The 14,524-nt window shown below is 43.5% G+C and overlaps 1 protein-coding gene across 2 annotated transcripts in view; it reads right to left on the bottom strand.

Annotated features, from left to right (window-relative positions):
- Nucleotides 1-14,524, bottom strand: part of KLHL29 (kelch like family member 29) — a 71,955-nt gene that overhangs the window by 11,627 nt on the left and 45,804 nt on the right. Inside the window, exons 7-8 of one of the 2 annotated variants that reach the window (XM_031066637.1) lie at nt 10,613-10,806; nt 2,206-2,350 (exon numbers count right to left, since the gene is read on the bottom strand). In XM_031066637.1, the coding sequence (XP_030922497.1) occupies nt 2,206-2,350; nt 10,613-10,806 (339 nt within the window). The remainder of the gene's footprint in view (nt 1-2,205; nt 2,351-10,612; nt 10,807-14,524) is intronic. The other variant, XM_031066638.1, reaches the window with a different exon arrangement.

The following is a 14,524-nucleotide window of genomic DNA, read 5'->3' as shown; positions in this document are numbered from 1 at the left end:
CTTGCTGCCAACAGTAACTGCTTTTGGTCCCTCACAGCAGAACACAGAACCAAACCTCCTTGTATCCTTCCAAATACATATGAAAAACACCTACCCAATTGGTCTGTGTTTTACTTTGCTACCTCATCACTGTCATCAGCAGTGGTTTTATAACTGATTTAAATTACAAATTTTGTCCCCCAAATTTTAAGTGCCTTTCTTTTTACTCCCGTCAGCCCTCAGCACTGGCTCCCTCAGCCTCCTGTAGCAGCAGCAGGTTTTAAACCTGTTTGTTACTGCTGATCACCCATCTTCCCGATTTCCACACACACTGATTTATTTAGGTTTTGTCACAAGCTTTACATGTCTTCAGGCTGAAATATTTTTCCTTGACTGTTTCCCAGTGCATTCAAGAATCTTTGAAATGGTGCCTTTTTTGCTTCCAATTATATGTATTTTTTTTTGTGACCATTCCACTATAAATGTAGGTTTCCTGACCACCGTTGCTTTAGGCATTAGAAAAAAATGTCATTTAAAAGTTTGAAGTTACTTTTTATGGATGGGTGGCAAATTTTACTTAAACAAAGCCCATTATTATGGTGCCTAAGCACTAGGGAGTATTTAGGTCACTGGTTCACTTTCCTTGGTCGTTCTGTTCTGCAGGGTGCAGAGCAAAGCATCCCTTCATGTCAGAAACCCTGGCAAGTTTTCAGGTGAGGTGCTCAGCCAACAGCTGAAATCAGCCACGCAATTTCTCTTGTATATTTAACAGATTCTTGTCACTTTTTACAAACCCAAGATGTTCAAAGAGCAGCTCATCCCTCTCTATGATGGATGGGAAGATGCAGGAATGTATCAAATGTCCAAATCCCTCATGTTTCATTTTACAGCTTAGGGCTCTAATACTGTATGGTATTGTGCCTGTTATTTCTAGGTTTCAGGAGAAAAATATCATTATATGCCGCCTGAGCACTGCACTACTCATCCTGCTTTGCCTCCTGCTGGAGTGGAGGGACTGGGAGGATGTTTCCTTAGCAGGGGAACAGGGCAGCAGCCGCTGGGATGGAGCTGGCTTGGGACAGAGCTGGTCCTCTGACCGCTCTGCTTACAGCAATATCTGCTCCAGCAGCCAAGAGAGGGTGCCCCTTAAATTAATAAAAGGAAGGGAAAAAGGTGAAAATGAGAAAAAAAAACAGCAAAAAGAGAAAAATTGAGCATGATTTCTTAAAAGGTATTTTCTCGTGTGCATTGAAGTGAAAGGCTAAATCCAAGTTAAAACATGGAGGTGTTTTCCAACAGTAGGATGGGGGCCAGGGACACTCCTGGAGCAATGTGCAGTTGGCTGAATATTTGGAAGATGTGGGTCTGCTGTGGGCCCTGCTGCTGCCCATTGCTGCTCTTCCTCCCACCTCAGCCAGTGCTTTGTCAGGACAGCGCCTAGCACAGCCCCTCCACCCTGCCTTGGCTCAGTTCCTCAGGGTGCTGCTGCATCAGACATGGATGAAAAACCCTCACCTGGTGCCTGTGGCAGTGTCTAGAGCCCAGCTGTGGCTTTTCCAGGGAAACCAGCAGCTCAGCCCTTCCCCAGCCTGGGAATCTGCTCTGGGAAAGGCTGGCTGTGCACAGCGCAGAACAAGCCCGTCTTTCAGTAGCAGCCATGTAAAACTATTTAAAAGGCCTTTAAGTGCTGCCAGTACCTGCAATGGCTGCCAAGTTTTATTTTTGTCAGGCAATTGGTGAAATTTGTTCAACTTGAGACCACAATCAGGGAAGGGAGCCCGAAAAGCAATCACAAGCACCTAATAAATAATAGTAATTAATATCCGTGTGTAGTGCTTACTCAGGATTCTTTTTCTTTCAAGGATCTTTTAGCTGGTTAGCAAAAACCTTCCACATTATGGTGGTCTCTCCTACAGAGGGTATTTGTCATCCTCTAGTTGCACATGGCAAACTGAGAACAGCATTCCTGTAATCACTGGAGGAGCCCAACTCACATCCCACCCCATGATCCATCGTGCCTGAACGTGAGGAGACACGTGAACCATAACAGACTGCTGAATGCACACTTTGGGAAATGCTGTGTGCCTGAGCACGTACAGAAAAGAGATGAGGAAAAACCCCAAATGGTTCACACCTCCCTTCCCCTCTCCCCTTCACTTGTAGTAGCTTATTTATCGACAGAAAATGTTAAGGCACCGGTAATTCCATTTTAATATTTTTTCTCACCTGCAGAACTGCCTGGAGTGGTTCATGTTGGGACCTGCTTTAATATTGCCTTTCTCTGGGTCATAGATGGTGGTTGCTCGTGCATAAGCTCCTCCAAGAATAAAGATGAACCCATTGAGAGTGACTGCAGGAGCATATTTGTTATCTGTCAATGGAAAGCAACACTGAGATCAGTTTTAGGCTCAGGTTTGGAGACTGTTTTTTTATTTATACATTCCCCTTATTTATAGATAAGTCACGTTTCTCTAAACCTCCAAGGCTAGGGAAAGTAAAATGAGGAAACCTTTCCTGGTTTTGTTCTCCTCTCTCCAAGTTCTCAAAGGCACTTTTAAAGTTCATCACTTCTTCATCCCCCAGTATGTGCCTCCCTCTAAACTGGTAAAGAACAATTATCTTCTCCTGAAGCGTAATGGAGTCACCAAGAAAGTTCCACAGTTACATAAGAAATTAAGATGTCGGGAAAGAAAAATGAGGAAACCTTTCCTGGTTTTGTTCTCCTCTCTCCAAGTTCTCAAAGGCACTTTTAAAGTTCATCACTTCTTCATCCCCCAGTATGTGCCTCCCTCTAAACTGGTAAAGAACAATTATCTTCTCCTGAAGCGTAATGGAGTCACCAAGAAAGTTCCACAGTTACATAAGAAATTAAGATGTCAGATTTTTTCAGAATTTTGAATTGCTGCAAATTTTAGCTCAGGTGCTTCCCATGCCTGTGCAGCAGCTAAGTATAGCAGAAACCCACAGCACAGAGACCCCCTTAATAATATCCAATAGTTGAAACTCTTTTATATTGTGCTTTTGCTTGTGGGAATGTCACCCATGCATTTCCAGAAGATTTTCTGAGACCTGATTTCTTTTTCACCTTTATCTGTCTCATAAATTCACCTGCATTTTTATTTTCAGATGTGTGTGTATCTCCAAGCAGTCCTGTAATTTAGCAACAAACTGTGTGAGGTTAGGAGTTTGAAATTAAGCAAATCTCTCATCCTGCGTCAAGCTCAATCAGATTTTCTGAGGACACTTTAAAATTCTTGTTAGCTGTGGCATTATTAGAAATATTAGTAAAACTGATCATAAATTATTGAATAAAATAATTCTAATCTAATTAGTTGGCTTGTCCCTTATGCTGCTAGCATGCCATATGCACATTATTAAATATGAGCCAGTTGGGCTGAAATTTCTCATGATGATGTCTGTCTTGATGAGATACAGTTTTTTAATCAACATTTCTGTGGAACCAGTCAGTAGTGCCTGGGAACAAAGGATGGGAAAATACATTCTTTGAGTTAAAATAAGCCTCACAACCAGTTCTTTAAGAGGCAGGTGGCTTAGCCCTTTGGGGTGTGAAGGGCATGTTTCCTGGGAGGCCATCCTGGGGTCGGGGGACAAATAAAATTTCTCCATTTGTAGTTATATGTAAGTTAAAGCTTTTCCAAAATCTGCATTTTCATGTGCTCAGGGAAGGTTGATCCCCCTGCATCTCCAGCAAGGAATCAGACTGGACACAATCCTGCTGGTTTCAGCCCCTGCAGCCTCCTCCCAAGGGGACTTGCAGGCAGAAGCTGGAGAGGAGGTGAGATACCACCTTTACTGTGCTCTTGCATCTCTGATAGCAGCCTCTACATAACACCAAAGGGGTTTATATGTTCCTCCCAAAGCTACAGCATTATGACTGTGTCCTTTTAGGAACACAAAAAAGGATGGGCTTAAACCAGATCCGGCAGCTTTATTTTGGGATTTGCTTACCTCTTGCATGGTGTGTTGTAACCCTGAGGTTCTTGTAAAACTACCTTATTCCATTAAATATTTAACAGAGATTTAATTTGACAGGAGCTAAGCAAAAGCTGATGAACATCTCCAGAAGAGAGGTATCCCCTTAACTGCAGTTTCAGCTGGTAAAACTAAAATAGAAAGAATGGTTTTGTGCTGTCTGTTTCTGTCCCAGCATGGCCATGGGGTGGTGTGGCTCAGTTCATCCCACCCCACACTGGCACGTGCCCGGGGGACCTACAGGGGTGAAGCACCCAGCAGGGAAACAGACAGAACCCGTGTGATGGGTTAAAGTTGAGCTCCTACTACGCCGAGTATCTACAGGCATATGTCAAAAAACCATGGCTGTATTAGGAAAATGTCACTGATCCTTGGGAACAGATGGCAAGAAACTAATTCATCCAGAAAATAGAACAAGGAGTATTCAGTTTCTTCACTGTGCCACTAAGCCACTGTAATTCATCAGAAAGGCTTATCTATCCCAACAACCCAGCTCGCATCCCTTTCCAAATCAGACTTGCATATGTGACATTTTTTCCACTTAAGACACTCACTAGAAGTTTTCCATATTTAATTATCACATCTTCCTGGGTGTTTTTTTTTCTCTGACTAGCACTGTTTTGAAGGAGAATGAAACTCTTGCACATTAAAAAAAATCCCCTCAGCTCCCAAATCTCTCAGGGAAATTATTTGGGGCTCCCTCACGGCAGAAACAGTGACTTCTCAGGGGACTGAATCACTGCCTTCACATTTCTTTTTGTTAAAGAACGAGAGGGAAACCCCTTGGGTATTTTTATAGTGACTTTTTTTTTTTCCTTTTTGAATAGGCAGACAGTCTGATATTCTTTTTCTTCCTTTTTTAAGAGGCAATCGTGTTTGATACTCATCAATTTTTCAATACATCTCCTATCTGTTGTCTTTTCACTGCTTTTGTCTTTTGCTCTAATTTCATAAATTGATTATCAAGTAAGTCTGAGACACAGAAACAAAAAAATCTTTGCTGTTTCTTTCAGAAAGGGAGCTGTTCACAGAAAAGTCTCTAGTTACTGATGAAGATACAGCAAAAAGACATGAGGGACAGCCCCTCAAGAAACAGGTAGAGAGGAAGCAGTTTTGGGGTTGGTTTTTTTTTTTTTTTTGTGACCCTGGGGACAGAAATTGTTCATGGATACCAGGATTTTGGAAACCTCAAGTCATCATTCGTGACACTTCGGTGTGAATGACCACCTTCAATCTTTAACTGTACTTCGTCCCAGGTGCAACCCGCACTCCTCCTGTGGTGGTGTCTTTTTCAGGGCTTGGTATGCTCATGCAAACTCTCAGGAGACTCCAATTTCTGTCACTGTTTGAAGTCCTTAACATGGTCCCAGCGCAAGGTAGCTGCTGGGGAGCCTAGTTTTGCAAAGCATGTTCTGGTTGGGCTTTTGGCCAATGTGCAGCAAGCTGGAGAGGAGCTTCTATGTCAGAGGCTTCTGTGGGATACAGCGGGACCACTGGGTATTTCAAAAGGCTGCTGGAGAAAACGAAGAGAGGGGAGAGGAAGCATGGAAACAGAAAAGCAGCCTCCTTTCCTCTCCAAAGTGTAAGTGTTGAGGCTGTTTGATATAGTAATCCATTTCAGGCTGGAAAATCTTAAATGGGATTTGTCCAGGTCAGCAAACACACTTGAGATTAGAAGGCAGAATAAATGTAAATGAAATAATAGGTATAAGGTAATCTTCTCTCCAAGTGGACAACATGGTAACATCCTTCTCCTTTTCTGTTGCTACAGGAAGATTAGCCAGTTGTTCTATTCTGGGACAGGCCATTGGAGGAAGGAGTGTGCACTCCATAGCAATCCTTGAGCCAGAGGTGTCCTTCATGTGGGGTTGATGATTTAACCTGCTGCTGTGCTCCTCACTTAGGGAGGACAGGCTGCCCTGGGGATGTGTCCATGGCTCTCGCATCTCTCCCTACATTACATGTCCAAGCAGCACAGTCCTGTTTTCCCTCTGTGATTGCTCAAAGACCTCACACTGCCTCCCAGTAATGCACTCGGTCAGAGACTGAAGGGGCACTGCAGTGAATGACAGCAGCACTTCATACAGAAAAAGGTTATTATAACCAAGCTGGTTAAACATTTTTATTGGGAGGAGGAAATGCAGGAGGGCCACCAGTCCAGGCAGAACTCCAACCAAATTGTCTCCTGGCAGCTGTGGGTGCCCAGTGGGGAGGTTGATGCACTTGATGGAGCAGATTAGAGAAAGGAGTTTGGTTAATACAAACTAAGCCCGCTTTTAATAGTAAGTGCCTCTTCTCCTCCTTGAACACCCTGCAGACAAGCTCAAGAATGGCACGGCCTCAGGATAACCAGGAGACTGTGATCTCATCCTGAACATAGCTCGTGAGGCCCAGGTGAAGCTGTTGCATGATCAGTAAGGGCTTGGATGTCACCCTGCAGGCTCAGAGCTCTCCTGGGAGCTGATCTCTTCCAGATACACAACTGGCTGCCAGTCCTATGGATTCCCCACTGACCCTTGAGCAAACCCTCCTTGGAGACCCCACAGTGGAGTGTCCTCACTTGCAAACACCACATTTTGTGTATGTGTGGTGGGCATGGACCATGCAAAAGCAGGAGGCTCCACCTGCCACCACAGGGCAACTTTAGCATCAAATTTATGGGCACCATGTTGGTGACCTTCAGAGTGTTGGAAAAAGAACAGCCATTGAGATGAAGGAGAGGTAGGAATGAAGAGGACATTGAATAAACAGCAACACAAAAATACTGATTTTGCAGGGCAAAGGGCAGAGAATAGGTAGAGAAACAGTGAGGAGTGGAAAAAGTAATTCTGAAGGGAGCACATGGCATGTACAGAGGAGAAATAGGTGATAAAGAAATTAAAGCTCAGTAGGTTGAAAAACACTAAGAACTGGCCATGGAAAGAAAAACACACTGAAGAATGAGATGAAACACTAATTGCTGTGGGACTTTCAGGTGAAAGCCAGCCATATTCTCCTACAAAAATACCAAACTATTGGCCTTGGGAGAGTGCCAAGACATATATCTGATTTTTCTTGTAAAGTCAAAAAATAAATTATTATTGTTATTATTATTATTATTCATTTTAGCCAAAATAAGCCATGGAACAGTGCAGTAAAAATGTGCAGATGCTTCTAGTGCTGTTTTCTAGATAGGTCTTGCATTCTTGGTCTGTGACTGTCCCACTTTGGTGGGACATCTGACATACTACAGGACTAAATCGTATGGTGAGGAACTAGATACTGGGATTAGAAACCAGAAATACTCACACATCTTAGATCTCTGGTTCTCACCAGATTTAAAAATTTAATAAACATGGTAACTAAATACTGGTTTTCTTACAATCCAAAAACGTTAATAACACTTTTAATTCCACACTGACTGTTCAGAGTACCAAAAAACGGTATAATTTAGTGCCCTGTCATGAAGGCACAATGTGAACTAAAAGGCAGTGACCAAGTAATTAGGCTTACTTAGAATCCCTGACTTCAGCATGTCTATGGCCATCTTGTTAAATAAGACAAAGCTCAGGAAGCTGGGCATGGAATACATTTTTAGCACAGCTATATAGGACATCTTGTCCAGAAAAGGAAAGGCAGATGCTGCAAGTACATAGCCCTGGTTCATTTACTCATGTAGGACTTTTGTTTTCACATCCAAAAACATGAGAAGGGGATGTGCAACGTGGTTTACTACAAACATGCAGTGTGAAAGCCGTGTGAGGCTCCCAGTGACATCCAGCTGTGGGCTGCACTGCTGCAGGAACATCTGCCCACTCCAAGGTGGGAAGGACTGACACAGGGCAGAGGATGGGGCATTGAGGAAGGCCTTCTCCCCAAATGTGGATGTGTGTGACCAACACTTGCCCAAAAGCTTCCACAGCATCTGCATGCAGCGTGTCAGTGAGCCTGGGTTCATATCTACTGCCCACAGGCATCCATGTCCCAACACCTCCTGATAGCTGAAGCATAAAGAATAAATGGGAATTGGGAGTGAATTCACTGCATATTCCTAGAATTCCAGGCAGAAGAACAAGGGCTGAGCTGCATGGACTTTCTATCAGTCCCCAGTCTGCATCTCTGCACAGGCAGGATGTCAGTGTCCAGCCTGTTTCGCCTCCACTCAGACTGGACAAAACACGAGCCATGGCTGATACCAGTGCTGCCTTAGGTTAGGCTGGCATGTGATGCTTTGACAGAGATGGACCTTTTGGGTTCAAATGTGTGCCACACTGCATTCAACTCACTATTATGAAATACCACAGTGAACTGAGACAGGTGCTACTGGTCTAAAAATCTCCACAGACCCTGGCTGCTTTCAATACCTGCAGCTACTGTTGCATATCTGAGCATGCCTGAAGCGTTTTTAAATAAACTGTTGTCCTATTTGAGGTCAAACAGGTTTCACTGATTTTGGGGTGACTTTGTAACAACTCACCATCAGACATCTCAGTTGCCTTAGCTCAAAGGCACACCCTAGGAACTCACAAATCAACACAAAGAGGCTCTGATACTGTCAGAGGCACCCTGGCAGTGATCCTGTCAGCATTGATCCCAGCTCCATTTTGCAAAAGGCTCCTTCTACTTCCTCTTTCCTTTAGTCTGCACTGTACCTGGAACTGCATCTAGTTCTTGGGGGGATACTTTAAAAATACTGGTGACATTATAGTTTCTGTAGAGCTGGAGAAATGAAAATATATTTTCAAAATTCTCACTGCCTTGTAGTGAAGATCAGGCACTACACCAGTTCACATTCCCAGACATTCACCATGGTGGTGCCATTTTTCAGACTTTGTGTTATTTGCAAGTAAACTGACGTTATACATTATCCAACAAAGAACTCCTTGTTTTATAATTTATTTTATGCCTTCAGCTTAACTAATGAACTTTGCTTACCCCAAGAAAACATAAATACCATCTTTTAACTTCATGAGTACCTTTAATGTATTTTTGTACTATTAAGAAATAATAGTACAACTCAATTAGAACAATGGGTGATGAACCCAACTCTGGATGGTTAAGAAGATTTTTTTAAGCACACATAGTGTTGATACTTGCTAGACTCTAACAAGCCCAGGGGATGATTCTTTAGCTCCTGTGGCACTTGTACTATTACGGTAAGGAAGAGGAACATGACTTTACATAAAGCACTCATTTTTACAGTTTTTTTTTTTTTATTAAAGGAGCAGCAATAGCTGTAGCCACGTGATGGAAAAAGCTGGGCAGTGGGTTTGTTTGTGCTGCTGTCTTACACAAACGTGCCTTTGGCTGGCTAACACCCTCCCTCTGGGTGCCTCATGCTGCGTCCTGTGCGTGTCACACAGCACGTGGGACCGGCAGCGGCCACACCGTCTGCCAGGGGAGGCTGTGGCCACTGAGCACCAGCTCCTCCTGTCCTGATCTACCAGGACCCCCAGCAAAAGGGCTGGAATCGCTGTAACAAGCTGCAAAGGAAAAAGCAGCTTATTCCAAGTTTCTGATTTTGCTTAGGACTTACCTGAATACCTTACAGCTGTCCATCTATGATTACTTACTTGCTACTCCTATTGCTCTAAGGCTCAGTAATTTTTTAAAAAATGAAGTCACAGTTTCAACAGAAATGGTGAAACACTGGAACAGGTTGCCCAGACAGGCAGTAGATGGCCCATCCCTGGAAACTTCAAGGTCAAGTTGGACAGCTCTCTGAGCAAAATGAATTAGTGAAAGATGGCCTTGGTTATTGCTTGGGTTACGTGACCTTTAAAGGTCTCAAACCACTATATGATTCTCTGAACTAGGAGGTGAAGGCAAACCACTCTGAAAGCAGCTTCTCTGCAATAACTGTGTGCGGGCTGTTTCTTTGGCCACTTGGGTGCAGCCAGACTGAAGGCTGGCAGAACCCAGTGCAGAGCAGCTGACCCAGGTCAGCTGTCGCCTGCAGGAGCATCCTCGCCTGGCTGAGTGCTAAACCTCATTGCCAAAAGCAGCCTAAACACTCAGGGTGCAAATGCCACAGAAAGCAAGTAAGTTGCAAACTTCTGAGTGCTGTTCTAATTTTGGAAGGAAGTCACCACCTCTGACATTGGCTGGTACACTGGAAAACCTGGTTTCTTGTCTTGCTCTTTATGTTTGGTGAGCTCAAGGGCTTCATAAACTAATAAACACAGTTTTAATAAACTACATCTTGAAGCTGTCAGCCTCTGAAGCACATATGCTTGTGGACATCACTGATAAATCCCAGTTCAGAATGCCTGTCACTTCCCACAGGACAGGCAGCATTTAAACAAACCCATGAATGGTAATCAACTACTTGAGCAGTGCTGTGAGCCCACATGGGACAACACAGGATGCCAGCATGACGTTCCACGGCACTTGGAGATTTTTAAAATCTAAAATGGCTAATTGTTCATACCTAGTTAACTGATTTATTTTCTCCTCTGCTTTGAACTCATCACTTCTAGCTAGTAACTAGTGTGTATTAATGAATGACAATTGCCTTCAGTGAAAATCTGAATAATTGCTTCTCTGGTATAATATCCACGCATCCCTGCCAATATGTTACAGGGATATCCCCTCGCACCCCACAACAAGGCATTCAGATACCTGTAGCGCAGAGATCTGCTGTGACACCACACACGCTTACCAATCATTGGGGACTCTATGAAGCTCCAGGAGTTGGTCTGAGGGATGTAGGACTGCAGGACCCCCGCGGCTCGGCCGGCCTCGTTGACCCCTCCGAAGACGTAGATCTTGCCCCCGCACACGGTGGCCGCAGCCGAGTGCACGGCCTTGGGCAGGGGGGCGATGGTCTCCCACTGGTTGGTGATGGTGTCGTACCTGGGGACGACAGCAGGAGCAGTGAGCTGAGCTCAGCAGCACTGGGCAGCACAGACAGGCACAGAAAGGTGGCTTGGCAAGCAGAAGGAAAGCAGAGGTGGAAGTGTATTTTTTTAAACATCTTGCAAATTCAGCCACTTGGTAAATGGTGTAATGAATGCTTTTCTCTAAGGTTTTAAAACATGGATAGAAGCCCAGAGAAAGCTGGTTCTGGTTTCTGTATATGCCTCTCAAATCTCATTACAGTCCAGGGTGCAGAAACTCGGGACATCTTTGTTAAGATGTCTTCCACTGATTAATTTCTTTTAATGAGTATACAATGAGATTATTCTTGCTAATCAGTGCGGAGATATCCAATAGTGACTGTGGGCAGGCAACTGTTAATATACTTCAGTTGTTCAGCTTGTGGAACACATCTCACGTGCAACATAATGCAACATGATGGCTCCTTTTACTCCAGTTAACTGACCAGCAACTCTCATTTTGTGCCAGAATAAGTTGCTTCCGTTTAATTTTCAGTGTGCGAACCAAGCTACTGTGCTTCATTTCAGGATGCTGCAGCTGTTAATGCTGGAGTAAGATTTTACCATTGCATTTGTATTTGACATGAATCAAACAGAAAAGAGTATGCATGAAAGTGCTGAATTAGTTTTAAGGTCATCAGTATCTGATTTAATTAAGCCATTGACCATAAGGGATGTACAGTTAACAATCCATGGATGAAGATTCATTTTAAACAACATCACAAGTACAGGCATCCCTTTTTTTTAAAGATAATGTGGCAGGGATCCAAATAGCTACGCTAAAATGAGTCTTGGAGACGGTGGAGAATAATGTGGTTTTTAGGTTTCTGTATTTCCATGTAATGACAGATGCAGTCAAACAGGAGTTTCCTGCATAGTGATTTTTCAGAATTGTTGACTGCCAGAATAGAAGCCCTCACCACCCATTCAGGGCTTTTGCTCTTAAAGACAATGATATGTAATATGCAAACATGAAATGAATTGATGAACATGAACCCATCTGCAAAATATTATTTGGCAACAAGGGAATTCTCCCTATGTAACATGTCCCTCAAATTTTCACTGCTCAAACTTGGGGAAAATAAAAGGGAGGAATGATAAAAATGGCATAAAACAGCAAAAAATAATGTGCTTAATAAAAATGCACTAATGAGTTTCCAAGTAATATAACTGAAAGTAATTAACACACTCATAAAACTGAAGCAAAAGCAAGAGGGAGGCAAATTTTAACTAAAAAAAAATTAGGAAAGTCCCTTATAATGAGCATGGAGAACTGCCTTGTATGATGCTCTAAATTAGTTACAGAGAAATTAAATTAATCTACAACAAGTGATCAAAGGGAAGAAATATAACAAGATTAAACAACATGGTGCTGGGAGCATTCACAGTGACACACCTTTGCTGGGCTGATTCTTGTACCAAACCTGAGCCTGCAGATGCATTTTGACTGCACAAGCAGCTCCTCCAGGAAAGCACCACATGCTGCATCTCCTGCATTCACTAACAGCACTCAGAGGGAGCAAGACTCACACCCACCCGAGCAGATATGCAAAAGAATCTCACATAATATAAAGTTTCACATGTTGCTTTTGGTACATACTTTGCTAACTCAGCTACTGCAGTAATTGGTAATTTAATTCTTGATGTCTTGTTAAAAAAATTGGCTATAATTGGGTATAGAATGGGAAAAACAACAGAGCTGGAACTGACCTAGTGTTCTTTCTCTTGTTCCTCCTTTAGGACCATTCCACCTGTCAACTGATATATTTGTCTCACACCATCTACTCTGATTTAGCACCAGGAACATTTGTGGGCAGTCAAAGTGGTCTGAGATGGGGGTGGTGAGCAGCCAAGTCCCTTCCCTGTTGCTGGCACAAGTACCTGGCACACTTCAGTTCCCAAGACAAGGAGATTCTTGGCAACGACTTTCTGGGTGTCCCGACATGTTTTTGGGAAGGAGGGGTTATATCCTTCACATATGCTGGGTGTGGCTGAGGCCTGCATCCATAGGAATACCAGAGAAAGGTTCAAATTACAAAAACTATCATCTTTTTTTCTGGATGATTGTCCTTGCCTCAGGTCCCACAGACCCCATTTTTAATCCACTGCTCTGTTTATGCTCTGCGCTGACAGAGTTTATCTTTCTTTCCTCTACTGTCCTTCACTTGCCACTGAAAAACCAAAAATGACGAGTTCCACTTTATCTGCTGAAAGCCAAAGGCTGAAAATCTACTGGATACGGGTGCATGTGGTGAAGGTAAAACCCCTACTCTTTTCTTGAAGGTCATTTGGTTTAAAAAATCAGTGAACCATAAAGCAGGTGGAAGCAAGTCCTTGTTTACCTAACATGGCCAGCTAATGTGGGTTTCACATGGGCTGCTCAGTGAAGCAACTCTCTTGAGTGTCTACCCTAGTCCTGAGGCTGAAGAGGAGAAATTGATGCCTTCAAGGCTTCCTGACAGCTGTTCACCAAGTCCCTCCATCCCCTGGGAATTTATTCCTCCACTTCACTCCATCCTTGCAAAATGGGCAGACTTGATTTCTAGTCTGTTTTGCTTCAGTTTCCACCCACCAGAAAGTTTGTTTCTTTTTTCCTGTTGGATTATAAAGCTGTCTGCTTATCAAATCTCTCCCTTTCACATATGGACGTGCAGGAAATAATAAAGTCAACTCTTTACCTTCTATGGGATAAACTAAGTAGTCTAAGCTCCTTAAGTCTCTGCAAGGCAGGTTTCCATCATTTTGGTCAATCTCAAGTCAGCTCTTAATGTGTTCACACAAGGATTTGCACCAGATTAACTAAATTGGTTCAAAAATGAATGAAGTTGAACCTTTGTAACCTCCCAGGACAGAAAATACTGACACCTGCTTTACCTCCCTGCCCTAGGGCTTTTCCATCTGTTGTGTCATCCCTGGCACTGTGATCACACCATGGCCACTGGAGCTTGTGGGGCTTCTGGCTGCCTGTCACACCAGCCCTGCTCAAGGGCCAGCAGGGAGGAAACTGATTTAAAGAATAATCACTTTGATCTCTTTCCATTAGTCAAGCTTTGCATTCGAATCCCCTGTTTGAAGCTGTAGATGGAGACATAATGTGAGCTGGCTTCAAGCCAAGCAAAGGTTTTTCTTCCCTCTCCTCCACTGCTCCCTCCTGGTGTGTCCATGCTTGTCCTTGGCTGTGGGCCTACTGAGCCCATCCAATTTGCTGAACTTGAATCTTCAAAGACATCTCCTTTCCCATGGCTGACTCCTGGTCTGCAGTCCTTGCATGCTATGGACTCGTGTGGTTTTACACACTTGCCCTCACACTCCTTCCTCTGCCCCAGCAACCTGCTGGTCCCTGGCCCTGCAGGACACGTGTCCCCACCTGTCATTCATGTGTCACTTGAACAGAGCACAGGGATCTCATCTGACCCTTGTGCACTCACTACCTGCTGATTTATGTATTATTCACACATACCTTATATATTTTTAGATCTCTTATATATGTGTGTATGCACATTATCTGGATATATAATGTATATATGTATACATATGTATAATTTATATACCCATGATACAACAAATGATCTGAACCCACCACAAAACACAGCTCAGGCTTGAAGAGAGCACATGCAGAAATAAAACCTCGCTGGTTTCCACAACTCTTCACTCTTAGGATTTTTTAAGCTGTGGGACTGATCTTCCCTGTCCTT

Source organism: Geospiza fortis, unplaced genomic scaffold, assembly GCF_000277835.1.
Source record: "Geospiza fortis unplaced genomic scaffold, GeoFor_1.0 scaffold98, whole genome shotgun sequence".
Classification (NCBI taxonomy): Eukaryota; Metazoa; Chordata; class Aves; order Passeriformes; family Thraupidae; genus Geospiza; species Geospiza fortis.
The sequence above is the reverse complement of the archived record's forward strand: the minus strand, read 5'-3'. Positions and strand labels throughout refer to the sequence as shown.